Genomic DNA, 14425 nt, shown 5'->3' with positions numbered 1-14425 from the left:
CATACAACCTAAACAAATCAACAGGAGATATATTTCTCAAGACTGGAAAGTTTAGGAATCTTAAATTGTGAGACCTCGGGTTATTCTCAATTCTCTCAAGTCTTTTATCCACCTCTGTCTCCTTCTGTATTAAATTAGCTTGTATCCTTTCTACATCTTTCAGCCGTCCCTCCACCAACTCGAATTTTGAACTTTGTTGAGTCAGTCCATTTACATTCTGAAGAACTTGATTTTTAGTGTCAATAACTTCTTTAGTGTGTGCAATTATTGATGTTTCCAGTGATTGAAGCTCAATCCAAATAGTGGAAAGTGAGACTTCTGGAGAAGACTGAAGTATTCTTTCCAGTTTTAGGGTTTCCCGACCCTCTCCTTCTCCTCCCTCTGCTACACCGGCACCATTACCCAGGCCAGACGCACCCAGCATTTCGACATTTCTCAGTCCCTCACCTCCAGTACCCCGGAGGGACTGTACCTTTGTCGATATCTCCCTGAAAGTAAGTCCTACAGGTGTTGAACTCTGCCAGATCATTCCTGACCCTCCTCGAGATTCACCCAACAGGTCTGTGGTCTCCAACTGTCTTCTTTCCTCGTCTTGACCTGGTGGTGCCGTCTGATAGGAGAGCCGGGGCTTAAAGATGTATCAATGGTCTGGGGCGACGGCTTGTGCTCCCTTCCTGTCCCTCCTGCGACCTACTCACTCGGCATTAGTGATGGTGCCGCCGCGAAAAAGCTCCCTATGCGGGGTTGTGTAGTCTCTAACGGGGTAGAAGAGCTTTCTCCTCCCCATACCCTCGCTTTGCGTTTCATGTGCGGCATTGGAAAAACTTTAAATAAAGGAAAAATCGGGAGCTTCTCACCGGTGTGACTTCTCAGATGGCCATCTTAGGGGCGTCTCCTCTCGGTCGATTTTAAGTTAAGCATCCTATTTCACCACCCTCCCCGTATCCAATTCAAGAGGTATTGGATTTAAAGAAGATAAATGCAGCTCTCAACATTCCCCGTTTTCCGTATGGAAACTCTGAGGTCCATCCTAGTGGCAGTACACAAGGGAGAGTTCTTGGCATCTCCCCCTTTGATAGAGGCATTTCTGCACATAGCCATCAGGCCGTAGCACCAGAGATTCCTGAGGTTCATGGTCCTAAGGGAACATTTTTTATTTTGAGCCCTTCCCTTTGGCTGGCGATAGCTCCATGTACCTTCACCAAAGTGATGGTGGGTGGGGGCAGCTGCATTACAAAAGGAGGGTGTGTTGGTGAATCCATATCTAGATGACTGGCTTATTTATGCAAAATCAAATGACCTCTGACAATCAGTATGAAAGGTACCGATGCACTTGAAGTCTCTAGGATAGGTGGTGAACCTAACAATGAACCATTTAGTCCTCTTACAAACTTTGTAGTATCTGGGAGCTCAGTTCAATACACTGGTGGAGAGAGTGTTTCTCACAGAGAGAGATTGCTGAAATTGCAGATTCAGACTTCTGCTAGAGCTTTCAGTGCCCAGTGTCTGGCACTATTTACAGGTCTAGGTTCTATGGCATCGACATTGGAATTAATGCATTAGGAGTTCGCACATATGTGGCCTCTGCAGGAGACTCTTCTCCTGCTGGAATCCGTTATTTGAAGAGTTTCATCCCCCTCGCATCAATCTTCAAGCATGGTGCAGAATTGGATGTTCTGAATTGGATAATAGTCACCGCCAATGCAAGCCTCTCTGGATGAAGGGTGATGTGGCAAGATCAGTTGTCGCAGGGCCATTGGTCGAAGCCGTTGACCTCATGGCCTATCAATTGGTTAGAAACGAGAGCGGTGCCTTTCGCGTTGCTTGCCTATCTGCCAAGGTTACGCAGCCTTCCAGTGTGTATCCTATCGGACAATGTGACGTTCCCTGTATGTACCCGGATCAGAGGCCCGGGAGTTCTCTGGGCAGAACAGCACTTAGAGCAGCTGCAGTGTCTCACATCACCGGAGTGAACTACGTTCAGGTGGAATTTATCAGTTGGAGAAAGATCCCGGGGAATGGGGGCTGTCGCAGGCAGCAGTGTCTCATTCATGGAAGATGGGGATATCCCAACCAAAGAGAACACCAAGGCGTTGTGGTTTTACAGCCACTGAACAGAACACGGTAGAAAGGAATCGGAGCTTTGGTGCTACTGTGGACTCAAGGGATTCTTCTTTGTCTTCCCTCTTGTGGCCTCTGCTGGACAAGAGATTACAGTGGATAAAGATACATCCAGGTGATGTGATCCTGGTAGCCCCAAAGTGGCCACATCAGCCATGTTTTCCAGATCTGATCAACATGGCCATAGATGGGCCCCTGAGGTTCAGACATTTGTCGACTTTTTTCCACCAGGGCACAATATTTTTAAGTCAGGCAGCTCAATTCTGTCTCGCGGCTTCTCTGCTGAGGAGACAACTGAGATGGAGGGAATATGCCGAAGCGGTTATTTTCACCTTCTACATCCTTGATTTATGTGCGAATTTGGAGGATCTTCGAGTCCTGGTCTGCTGTTGATGGAGGGCAGCCTCCGTCTGTTCAGGCTACATTATCGCTTATTTTGGCTTTTCTACCGAAACGTTCTGGTCAAGCGACTGGCCTTTAACTTTCTGAGTATCTAGGTAGCGACATTGGGTTGTCTCTGTGGTAAGGTGCAAGGGTATCCTCTGTCTGCACATCTGAATGTTCTATGAATCCTTCTGGGAGCTAAGAACTTATGTCCTCAGGTGTGGAACATTTGTCCATCTTGGAATCTGAATCTAGTCCTTAGAGGATTGTGGGAGGCTCTGTTTGAACCACTAAAGAGAGCTACGGTTAAAGACTTGACGCTTAAAGGGGTATTCTTCGTTGCCATTTTTTCAGCCAGGGGAATTTCGGAGCTTCAGGTGCTGTCATGTTGAAATCCCTTCCTTCAGATGTCTGATTTGGGAGTATCTTTATGCATGGTGCCTTCTTTTCTGCCTGAGGTAGTCTTGGCGTTCCATCTTAGTTAGACAGTAGAGCTTCCAGCTTTTGTGGATTTGAATTCCATTACGCCTTATGTGGAGGAGCTTAGGCCCTTAGATTGGAGGCATGAATTAATGAGATATCTAAAGTTCATTTATGATTTCCATAGATCACATCTCCTCTTTGTAGGTCGTATCACCTCTTTGTACTGTGGCATGGTCCAGAGAAGGGAAATAAGTTGTCTAAGGCTACAATTATGCAGCGGCTGAAGAAAGTGATCAAGTTGACTTACATTTCTAAAGGGTGTCCGCTGCTGGGGGGTTTAGGGGCACACTTGACGTCTTCTCGGGCGACTTCCTGCGCTGAGTCACATCAGATGTTACTCCTGGGGGAATTCTGCACACAAAACTTAAAATCGGCAAACTTTATATTGTCAAATAACACAATTTACATGATAGGCTTTAAGTAATTACATTTTAAATTAATACAGAAAAAAGTTATTACTTAGAGATGCAGAATTTCCCTAGAAATTCACTGTAAGAATGTCCCTTACACTCGCTATCCCTACTCCCCTGGCCATTTTGCCCTCTCAGACCCCAACTCCTCCATCTGCCAGTATCTCTCCACCTCTAGGCTCAACCCCTTCCACTCTATCGCCAGTCCCAGAGTTTGACCCGGTTTTCAGTACTGCCCCTCACACAAGCTCTCTCTATCCCTCCCTCTCTCACACACATGCTCCCTCTCTCTAGTACACATACATACACCCTCATACAGGCTCCCTCACTCTCTCGCACACACACATCCCCTCATACAGGGTCCCTCTCTTGCGCGCACACACACCCACCCACACAAGCTCCCTTTCTCTCTCACACATACATCCTCATACAGGCTACCTATGTCTGTCTGTCTGTCTGTCTGTGTCTCTCTCTCTCTCTCTCATGCACCCCTTCACTCAGGCTCTTTCTCACACATACAATCCCTTCACACAGGCTAGCACCCTCACATATACACATGATCCCTTTTTCATATGCACAAGCTCCCAATCTCTCACACACATACACACTCCTTCAGAATCTCCTCATATAGGCTCCCTCTGTCTGGCACCCACACTCAAGCATCCCCCCCTGCCCCCCCGCTTTCTCACCTCCTATGCTGTCTCTCACCTCTCATGCTCTCTCACACCCTCCTGCTCACCCCCCTGCTCGCTCTCTCCCCCCTCCCCTCCCTCACACAAACATTCAATCTCACCGGGTCCTTCATCTTCGCCACAAGCGGAACACACTCTGTTTGCGGCACGCCGGGCCCTTCATCTTCGCCATGAATGTCGTGCCAGAGCCTTCACCTTCGTGTGCTCCGTTCGTGGCATGCCAGGGTCTTCACTGCCATTTTCTGCGCAGAATTTGGCAATTCTGTGCAGGGGGAGAATTCTGCGCAAATTCTGCACTCCGCAGTAGCGCAGAATTCCCCCAGGACTAAGATGTCACCACATGAAATTTTGCTGGGTGGCTACTGGGAAGTCTTTGACCAATTTTGCTAGGCATTATCGTTTGGATGTTGGGCTCCGGCTTCCATGTGCTTTAGTAAGAGTGTTCTATGAGCGGAACTCTCCATGTCCCACCTGAGTTAAGGGGAGCTTAGGTACATCCCAGAAGTCTAGACTGATCTGGGTACGTACAGGGAAAGGAAAATTGGTTCCTACCTGCTAATTTTCGTTCCTGTAATACCACAGATCAGTCCAGAGACCAGCCCATTTACGCGGGGGAGGGGGGGGGAAGAAGAGTCCACCGCTCGTACACTTGTTTTGAATATAGTGCGGAGTTGTTAGAGGTTTTGAATGCTGATTGCTTCTGTTAAATTTGGGAAACGAGTTTTCCGTTGTCTTTTTGGCAACTTCACCTTCTTCCGGCTCGTTGGATGAGGGAAGTCAGTTTGCTTAGAAGCTTGCTTAGAAATTTATGGTTGTTGCTGTCATCTTGGCTTGGGTAAAGGTCACTACTGAGGGACTGCAGGTGGCACACTGGGTTATGTACAGTGTCTGAAACTTTTTCTGTCTCTATCTGCTGGAAGGGATGCAAAACCAAGGAGTGTGGACTGATCTGGTACTACAGGAATGAAAGTTAGCAGGTAAGAACCAATTTTCCTTTATTTTTGGAATACATCAATTTGTGTGATAGTCCTTGAAATGCTTACTGTTGCTTAAGGTCCCAATGTTGGCCCCTCCCATTCAGCCAGGGACTCCAACCACAGTAAATACTGTACTGTTTGAGCTTAGAGGATGATCACCAAAAATACTGAAACACACAGGAAGACTGAAACACACCTACTTTTGTCTTATGCTGAAAGCGTGTACTTCACCTTTTTAATTAGGCACATTGGTTATCTCTTCTTACTTTTCATTTTAGGTTGAACCATGTAGCTGCTGGGCTTGTTTCACCAAGTTTGAAATCAGATTCATCTAGTAAAGAAATAGAAGAAGCAATGAAGAGAGTACGAGAAGCACAGTCTCTGATCTCAGCTGCTATAGAACCAGGTAACTAGTTGACACTTATAGAAAGGTGTTATAAATTTACCTGTTTTACATTTTGTAATATAGGAACTTAAACTTTTGTTTAATGCCTGAAAAGCAGCTTATAGTTCCCTCTAGCCATGAAATTTGGGGATCTAGAACAAAGGCACATTCCTTTATAGGTATAGCCCCTTATTGTGAAATCAGTTACCATCTAAGGTAAAGGTTACCATCTAAGGTAAAGGATGTCTGTCACTCACTCACTCACTCCAGTATAAAACCCTCACCCTTCTTCACAAAAAAATAAACAACAACAGAATGGTCTGGCTAAACAACAACATCCAACCATATTTCACACAAAGAAATCTCAGATCCACCAACTCAGGTCTCCTCTCCATCCCAACTCTTAAAAATGCTCACCTCAATACAACACGCAAACGAGCCATTACAATAGCTGGCCCTACCCTCTGGAACTCCCTCCCCCCACAGCTCAGAAACGAACCCTCACCGCAAGTCTTTAAAAAACAGCTCAAAACATGGCTGTTCTTGAAAGCATTCCCTCCTGAACCCCAACATCCTATAATAAACGCTCTTGAAAGCCTTACCGCATAACTTCTACTCTGCATGAACGCATAACCCCTCCCCCCTTCTCTATCCTCCCTTTTCCCTGTCCCCCACCCTTCTCGTAACCTCCCTTTTCCCTGTCCCCCACCCTACTCATAACCAAGTCATATTGTATATAGGCTATATGCCATTTCTATATACCCACATCTAATATTTAATTTTAATTTTATTCATATGTTACAATGTTCCTTATATTTATTGTTTAATCAACTGTTCTCTTGTTACAATGTAAAATAGGGCAGTTCCGGCTCTATTCAACCTGTTTTCTGGAAACCGATGTGATATCTCGATCGAATGTCGGTATACAAAAGAAATAAATAAATAAATAAATAAATTATGGATCTTTTGAAAAGGTCTTAAAAACTTGGTTGTTTGGTCAAATATTGAGTGGTGACTAGGCAGTCTTGATTCATTGTGGAAGCTTGGGGGTTTGAATGAGGTGGTTGATGCAAAGGGAGGCTGTGGGAGATATATGTGGCAGGTTTGTTTTTGTTTTTATTAGGTGCCATGCCCTTATCTTGATATAGAATGTATATTGTTTGCTATAGTGGAGGATAGATTTGATGTGATCTGCTTTAGGAAAGTGGCTGATGGAAAGGAGGCTTTAGGTGAGCTATGTGGTGGTGGTCTTGTTTGCATTGTGTGTTGCATACAATATGTATCATGTATCTATTGTTAGATGAGTGGAATTGGTGTGATCCACTTTATTCAAGTACCTTGAAAAATGTGGAATTTAAATCTGGAAATGAAATTGAAATCTATTAATATATGGTGTGTATTTTTAAGGCATAACTGCAATTTGGTGAGGAGACAAAACAAGGAATAGCCGAAAGTCCTTCAGAAATCTCTTTATTAATTGCTTGCCCGACTCTAGGCCTGCGTTTCGCCCATCAAGGGGCTGCTTCAGGGGCTATAAACGAAATATATAATAATAAATAATTGATAAAAAATTAAATTAGAAAATCAAAATAGTTAAAAACAGACGCAGGATTAACTTAATAATAAAAAATCAATTAGAAAGTCAATCATAATCTGGAAAGTAAGATGGAGAACATAAAAGAATTAGAACTACAGCAAGATAAAAACACAGAAAAATAGTTATCAACTAAAACATTAAAATGCACCTTACAAACACTCATACATTAATGAAATATTGAAAATTAAAAAAAAAATTTTTTTTTAATTTTTTGTGTAAGAACATACCTTATTTAAATCTAGATTGGCATATTCATAAGTATGCTCTATCCATGGAGGTTCATCACAAACTTAAATATAAAAAATATTATTCATATAAAAATGATGTTGATAATAATTTAAAATAATTAAATATAATGAAAGTGATAATAGTGTAAGCCACGATTACTTCAAAAACACAATTAATGAGCCTTCATATTCACACTGTCCAATTGACTGCACAAGTGGTGTGTATTCATCCCACAACAAAAGTTCTCAATTGCGATTGGAACAACTTCTAATTTTAATGAAAAAGAGGGGGGGGGGAATATGCAAAAATAAAAACCAAAAACAACTGTATATGTAGATGTATAATGTTAATTAAGTAACTAATGTGCGAAGGTAAGTATGTTATCTCTAAACGTGCACTGGCTGTCTGTCTATTTGAACGAACCTCACTTATGCAAATCATAGTGAAAGTATTTCATTTAGGCGATAGTGTGGAAAAGAACTTAAAAATGGAACCCCTTTTTTTAAAAAAACAAAGCCAAATGGGTGACCAACATTATCAATTTTGTAACCATACTGAGAAAAAGAAAAATGAATGAGCAGCCCATAAGCTGCCGACACGAATTCAAAATTAATAAACATGCTATACTACTGCCTTTAAATACTGCTGTACGTTCCAGATACAGAAAAATTGAAAAATGAATGAGCAGTCCATAAACTGCCGGCATGAATTCAAAATTATTAAACATGCTATGCTACTGCCTTTAAATACTGCTGTACATTCCAGATACATAGTGATTTATTAAGGCGATATATTTAAATCATATGATTGATGTGATCTGCTTTAGGAAAGTGGCTATTGGAAAGGAGGCTTTAGGTGAGCTATGTGGTGGTGGTCTTGTTTGCATTGTGTGTTGCATACAATATGTATCATGTATCTATTGTTAGAGGAGTGGAATTGGTGTGATCCACTTTATTCAAGTACCTTGAAAAATGTGGAATTTAAATCTGGAAATGAAATTGAAATCTATTAATATATGGTGTGTATTTTTAAGGCATAACTGCAATTTGGTACGTAACTAATTTTCTCAGCATTCAGCAAGGTCAATCTCAAAGAGTGGGTTATGCACCTCTGCCAGCAGATGGAGAAGGAGCAAAAACTGACATCACGGGTATATAGCCCCACCCCGACATCAGCCCACCAGTATTCTCTGTCTCCAGCAAATGGACATGCATTTCCCTTCGGGGGATTGCCTGTGAGTAAAAAAAATAAAATAAAATAAGAAAAGAGTTGGAAAGGAGATATCAGAAAGACGAGATATCTATGTAGCACTGCTTGCCTCCTGAGATGATACCGTGCAGTCCCTCCCTCAGTAGAGTGCCTTTAGTCTTGTAGCCTTGACTGGCGGGGATCTAAATTTGAATTAGTGGTTGCAGGCTGAGAGAAGCTTGGCAGTGAAGGCTTTTTAGCCCTCTACCCCCATAGCCAGGACCATTCCTGCTCTCAGCCAGTGAGGACTGAGCTCAAGTAAAAGTTTTTTACTTAAAAAAAAACAATAAAACAGCAAAAGGAAGAAAGCAGAAGTGTCCGTTTCCTTGGCGTTTGGCTGTCCTGCTCGCGTCTCTGGGGAGTTCTGTGAGGTGAGGAGATAGTGCAGGCACAGCAGGTTGAGCAGCCTGTGTCAGCGCTGCCTGGATGCTCGGGGAGGTTTACCTTCTTTTGATTTTGCTGGCTTTGGTCCATCTCCTCGCACTGAAGAAAATGGTACCGAGGAGAGACAGCAGGGGTGTCCCCTCCCTTGATTGATCCACGTGTCGTATCCTCAGGGAACACTAGCTCTCAGGATGTCAGGTTCAGGCATATAGGACCTGGAATGGATCAGTCCTTTTTCCTGTGCAGAATTCTACCATGGATTGCAGGCTTTTCTACAAGGCCAGTCTTCTGAAGCAGCAGTACCTACTAAGGTAGTTCAGAGTACTCCTCTACCTGAATCCACGAATAAACGCCATGGTGCAGTGCTGTCGGACAGAGCTCAAATGCATGTAGGCCATGATGATATCGATGATGATGGGGGTGGCTCTTCTTGTGAGGAAGGGGACATTCCCCAGAGCTCTTCTCTGTTTCTTTCAGAGAGATGAGTTTCCAAGTTTGATCTCTCAGACCTTGAAGACCTTTGGAGTGGCTGGGCCTGACTCCTTGGGGATGCAGAAAAAGGAGCCTGTTTGTGTCACCCTGTGCAAGGCTTCTTGTTTCTTTCCTGGATGCAATCCTAGAGTTGATTGATCTGGAAAGGTGTGCGTCAGAGGCGTCTTTCAAAGGGGACGCATCTTAGATCTGCACGCCAGAGAGCAGTTGTGTTTCCCTAGGGTGGATGCCTTGGTATGTTCTGTCATGAAATGTACCACCATCCCGGTAGAGGGAGGTGCTGCACTGAAGGATGCTCTAGATAGGAGCTTTGAGGCTATCCTAAAGCAAGTCTTTGAAGCATTGACAATGAACTCGCACATTGCTTCTTGTTGCACCTTGGTAGCTCGAGCTACCTTGCATCTTTGTCAAGAATCTGGTGGTGCTGGGTCTGATCTTAGACCTATGACAGAACTGGAGACTACCTTGGTTTATGCGGGCTGTGACTTGGTTCACACAGCTGCCAGAGGAGCTGCTTCAGTTATTGCAGCCAGGTGGCAGCTGTGGCTGCGCAACTGGTCCACAGATACTATTTCAAAGTCCAGTCTTACTAAGCTGCCCTTCAAAGGCTCGCTTTTGTTGGTAGTGAATTGGGAAAAAATGGCAAGAAAATGGGGAGAACCCAGGTCTCGATTGCCAGAGGACAAGAAACCCATTGCCTGGTCTTTTCGGGCGACTGGCCACTCTCGAGACTACCAGCTTTTTCGGCCTTATAGGGGAGGTTCTTCCCAGAAATCCCACCCTTCCGCAGGTCTCTGTCCTTTCACCCCCTGGGTCCTCGAAAGGATGCAGGCTCCGGAGGTGGAGCACCTTGGTCTTCCCAGTGAAGGTTTGTGGGCTCACCTGGTGGTGCAGGAAGTAGGTGGTGGCCTATCCTATTTTTATCGTAGGTGAGTCCAAATTACTTCGGATCAATGGGTTCTCGAAGTGTTTTGGAATGGGTATGCTCTAGAATTTCTTCACATTCCTCCAGATGCCTTCATGGTCTCGCCATGCAACTCCCCTCTGAAGAGGGTAGAAGTGGAAGCGACATTACTACAACTGTTGAATCTGAAAGTGGTTATTCCCGTTCCCGACTCGCAGCGAAGTACAGGCCGTTACTCCATTAATTTTGTCATGCCCAAGAAGGAAGGGTTGATTTGGCCAATTCAGGATCTCAAAGGCATCAGCCGAGATCTACAAGTCACACGTTTCAGGATGGACATGGTGCACTCTGTCATATTGGCTGTTCAAGCAGGGGAGTACCTCATGTCTCTGGATCTGACAGAGGCATATCAGCATATTCCCACCTGGCAGGAACATCAACAGTTCCTACGATCTGCTATCCTGGATTGTCAATGCCAGTATCAGGCTTTGCCTTTGCGGACTAGCCACAGCACCCAAGAACTTTTCCAAGGTCATGATGGTGGTAGTGGCAGCCCTTCGCAAAGAGGGCATTCTAGTTCACCCCTTTCTGGACAACTGGTTGATTTGAGCCAAGACAGTGGAAGAGAGTCTTCGTGCTTCCCACAAGGTAGTTTCCTTGCTACAGGAACAAGGCTGAGTGATGGTTCTGGACAAGAGCAATTTGCAGCTGTCTCAGACCCTGAACTATTTCTGGTTTCAATTCGATACAAGGCAGGGCAGAGTATTTCTTCCAAAGTCTCGGATACACATGTTGATGCTGCAAATTCGATCCCTGCGAAACTGTTTATCTAACCATGTGTTCTTATCTGCAGGTCCTGGGTTTGATGGCTGCAGCTTTAAAAGTGGTTCCCTGAGCAAGGGCACATATGTGCCCCCTTTGACACATGGTGTTCTCCTGATGGAGTCTGCAGTCGCAGAATTAAGTGGTGAGGCAGGCTAAGAGAATTTGAAAAGAAGTTGGCCTGCGAGGGAGTCAGTTGGACTGTTAGATGATCGAGGGGTTAAAAGGGCACTTAGAGAAGTTAAGGCCATCGTGGAAAGATTAAACAATTTCTTTGCTTCGGCGTTTACTGAAGCGGATGTTGAGGAGATACCCATTCCGGAGAAGGATTTCATGGGTAATCATTCAGATGGACTGAACCAAATCACGGTTAACCTAGAAGATGTGGTAGGCCTGATTGACAAACTGAGGAGTAGTAAATCACCTGGACCGGATGGTATACACCCCAGCGTTCTAAAGGAACTCAAAAATGAAATTTCAGATCTATTAGTAAAAATTTGTAACCTGTCATTAAAATCATCCATTGTACCTGAAGACCAGAGAGTGGCTAATGTAACACCAATATTTAAAAAGGGCTCCAGGATAAGGAAAACAGGTAAAATCCAAATGCAGCTGGACTCCAACTCGTCCCTACTCACAGCGTGTCGCCATCTTGGATCGTTTATCCCTCTATCCCTCCACCGTCACCAATTATGCAGCAAGAGATCACTCGTTACCAAAACACAACAGCTAATATCCAGCGAGTTGAGGAAACCATTGTGTCCAACGCGGAGAGAGCCGTGCTGACACCGGAGGAGACTTCGCTGAGTCCTGATCTAAGACAGCCACCGACGCAGAGACCAGGGCTGCTGTTGCAGCACGGACCGCTTAGCAAGAGCACCACATCCAGGACAGCAGAGCAAACAACGCTGACAGCTGCAGAAGCAGTTTTGTTTTCAGCAGGTATCCCGGAGGACTTGAGAGGCGGAGGAACAGCGAGACCCGGTCAGGAAGAAGGGGCTCTGGCTCTGGGAGTAGTGAGTACAGCTGGAAAAATCTGCATTTTTTCCCAAACCCCCTGTCAGAGTTTAAACCCTTGGTGATTCCGAGCCGCCCTGAGACAGTCACAATGGCTCAGCTATGGGACTTATTGGCAGGAGTAGCAAATGCCTTGAATAATCTTAGTAATAAAGTAGAGACTTTGGCGCTCCAAAATGCTCAGTTTTCAACTGCTCTTCAAACAAAAATTGAAGAGATTTCCACAAAAGTTTCAATTTTAGAATCTAAGGAGATAGAGCATTTAAATTTTAAAGCAGCGGTGGTGAAGGATCAGCATGCTATTGCTAGAAGAGTGGAAATATTGGAAAATGCATCAAGTCATTTGAATATTAGAATTCTCAATTTTCCTAGAATTATAGGAGAGACTCCCTTTATTACCCTTAAAAGGTTTTTCAAGAAACTTTGGGCTCTGAAGATGGGAATACTCCGTCAATTAATAAATGCTATTTTCTTCTGAAAGCAAGGGGAGTAACAACATCAAATAGACTTAATCTACAAGAAAATCTCACAAATTATTGAGAACTCATCTTTTGAAATTCTAGATAGAAACACTTTTTTGGTATCATTAATTTCAACCTCTGATGTGCAAAATGTTATGAAAAATTATTTTAGAAATTTTCCTGTCTCTTTTTTGAATGAAAGTATAAAAATTTTCCCTGACCTATCCTCAACCACACAATTAAAGCGTAGAGCCTTTTTAGCACTACGTCAACAATCAATTTCCTTGGGGTATAATTTCAAAGTAAAATTTCCTAGTAAGTGTGTTTTGAGGAGGAGAGGAAGTTCATATTTTCTTCGATGCAGAGCAATTGAAAATTTTTCTAGCATCTAAGCCCCCTGTCACTTCTTCCCCCATAGTTAATTAATTAATAAATAGCTGGTAGTCGTGGAAAGCTTTATGTGCTATAAAATATTGTAATGATGAACTCTCAGTTAATTTCTGGATCCTTTAAAATTATTATATTGATTATTCTGGTAGAGAGGAGGAGATTTTTTTTTTTTTCCATATTTTCTTTTGAAGGAATGTTATGTTTTGGATAAATTGTCATGGTTTGAATATTCCTCCGCATTATCAAAATTTGCAAAATTGAGTTTTTTGTAATTGTAAAAATGGATAAATAAAGAATTTAAAAAAAAAAAGGGCACCAGGGGTGATCCGGGAAACTACAGACCAGTTAGCCTGACTTCAGTGCCAGGAAAAATAGTGGAAAGTGTTCTAAAGATCAAAGTACAGGCACAACTTTACCCAAGGCAAATCTTGCCTCACAAATCTGCTTCACTTTTTTGAAGGGTTTAATAAACATGTAGATAAAGGTGAACCGATAGATGTAGTGTATTTGGATTTTCAGAAGGCATTTGACAAAGTTCCTCATGAGAGGCTTCTAAGAAAAGTAAAAAGTCATGGGATAGGTGGAGATGTCCTTTTTTGGATTACAAACTGGTTAAAAGACAAGAAACAGTAGGATTTAACGGACAATTTTCTCAGTGGAGAAGGGGTTGGCAGTGGAGTGCCTCAGGGATCTGTACTAGGACCCATGCTTTTCAATATATTTATAAATGATCTGGAAAGGAATACAACGAGTAAGGTAATAGAATTTGCAGATGATACAAAATTATTCAGAGTAGTTAAATCACAAGCAGATTGTGATAAATTTCAGGAGGACCTTGTGAGACTAGAAAATTGGGCATCCAAATGGCAGATTAAATTTAATGTGGCTAAGTGCAAGGTGATGCATATAAGGGAAAAAAATCCCATGCTGTAGTTACATGATGTTAGGTTCCATATTAGGAACAACCACCCAGAAAAAAGTTCTAAGTGTCATAGTGGATAATACATTGAAATTGTCTGCTCAATGTGTTGCAGCAGTCAAAAAAAGCAAACAGAATATTAGAAATTATTAGGAAGGGAATGGTGAATAAAACGGAAAATGTCATAATACCTCTGTATCACTCCATGGTGAGACCGCATCTTGAATACTGTGTACAATTCTGGTTGCCGCATCTCAAAAAAGATATAGTTGCGATGCAGAAGGTACAGAGAAGGGCAACCAAAATGATAAAGGGGATGGAACAGCTCCCCTATGAGGAAAGAGGTTAGGGCTGTACCGCTTGGAGAAGAGACAGCTGAGGGGGAGGTATGATAGAGGTGTTTAAAATCATGAGAGGTCTAGAACCGGTAAATGCGAATCGGTTATTTACTCTTTCAGATAATATAATAGGACTAGGGGGTACTCCATGAAGTTAGCATGTAGCACATTTA

The 14425-nt window shown here is 43.2% G+C and overlaps 1 protein-coding gene across 2 annotated transcripts in view; it reads left to right on the top strand.

Annotated features, from left to right (window-relative positions):
• The window catches only part of SRSF11 (serine and arginine rich splicing factor 11), a 147824-nt gene that overhangs the window by 50165 nt on the left and 83234 nt on the right, over positions 1 to 14425 (top strand). For both annotated transcript variants that reach the window (XM_029618373.1, XM_029618374.1), the window contains exon 7: positions 5346 to 5473. In XM_029618373.1, coding sequence (XP_029474233.1) covers positions 5346 to 5473 — 128 coding nt within the window. The remainder of the gene's footprint in view (positions 1 to 5345; positions 5474 to 14425) is intronic.

This window comes from Rhinatrema bivittatum, chromosome 10, assembly GCF_901001135.1.
Source record: "Rhinatrema bivittatum chromosome 10, aRhiBiv1.1, whole genome shotgun sequence".
NCBI classification, from domain to species: Eukaryota; Metazoa; Chordata; class Amphibia; order Gymnophiona; family Rhinatrematidae; genus Rhinatrema; species Rhinatrema bivittatum.
This window is presented reverse-complemented; position numbering and strand designations above follow the sequence as displayed.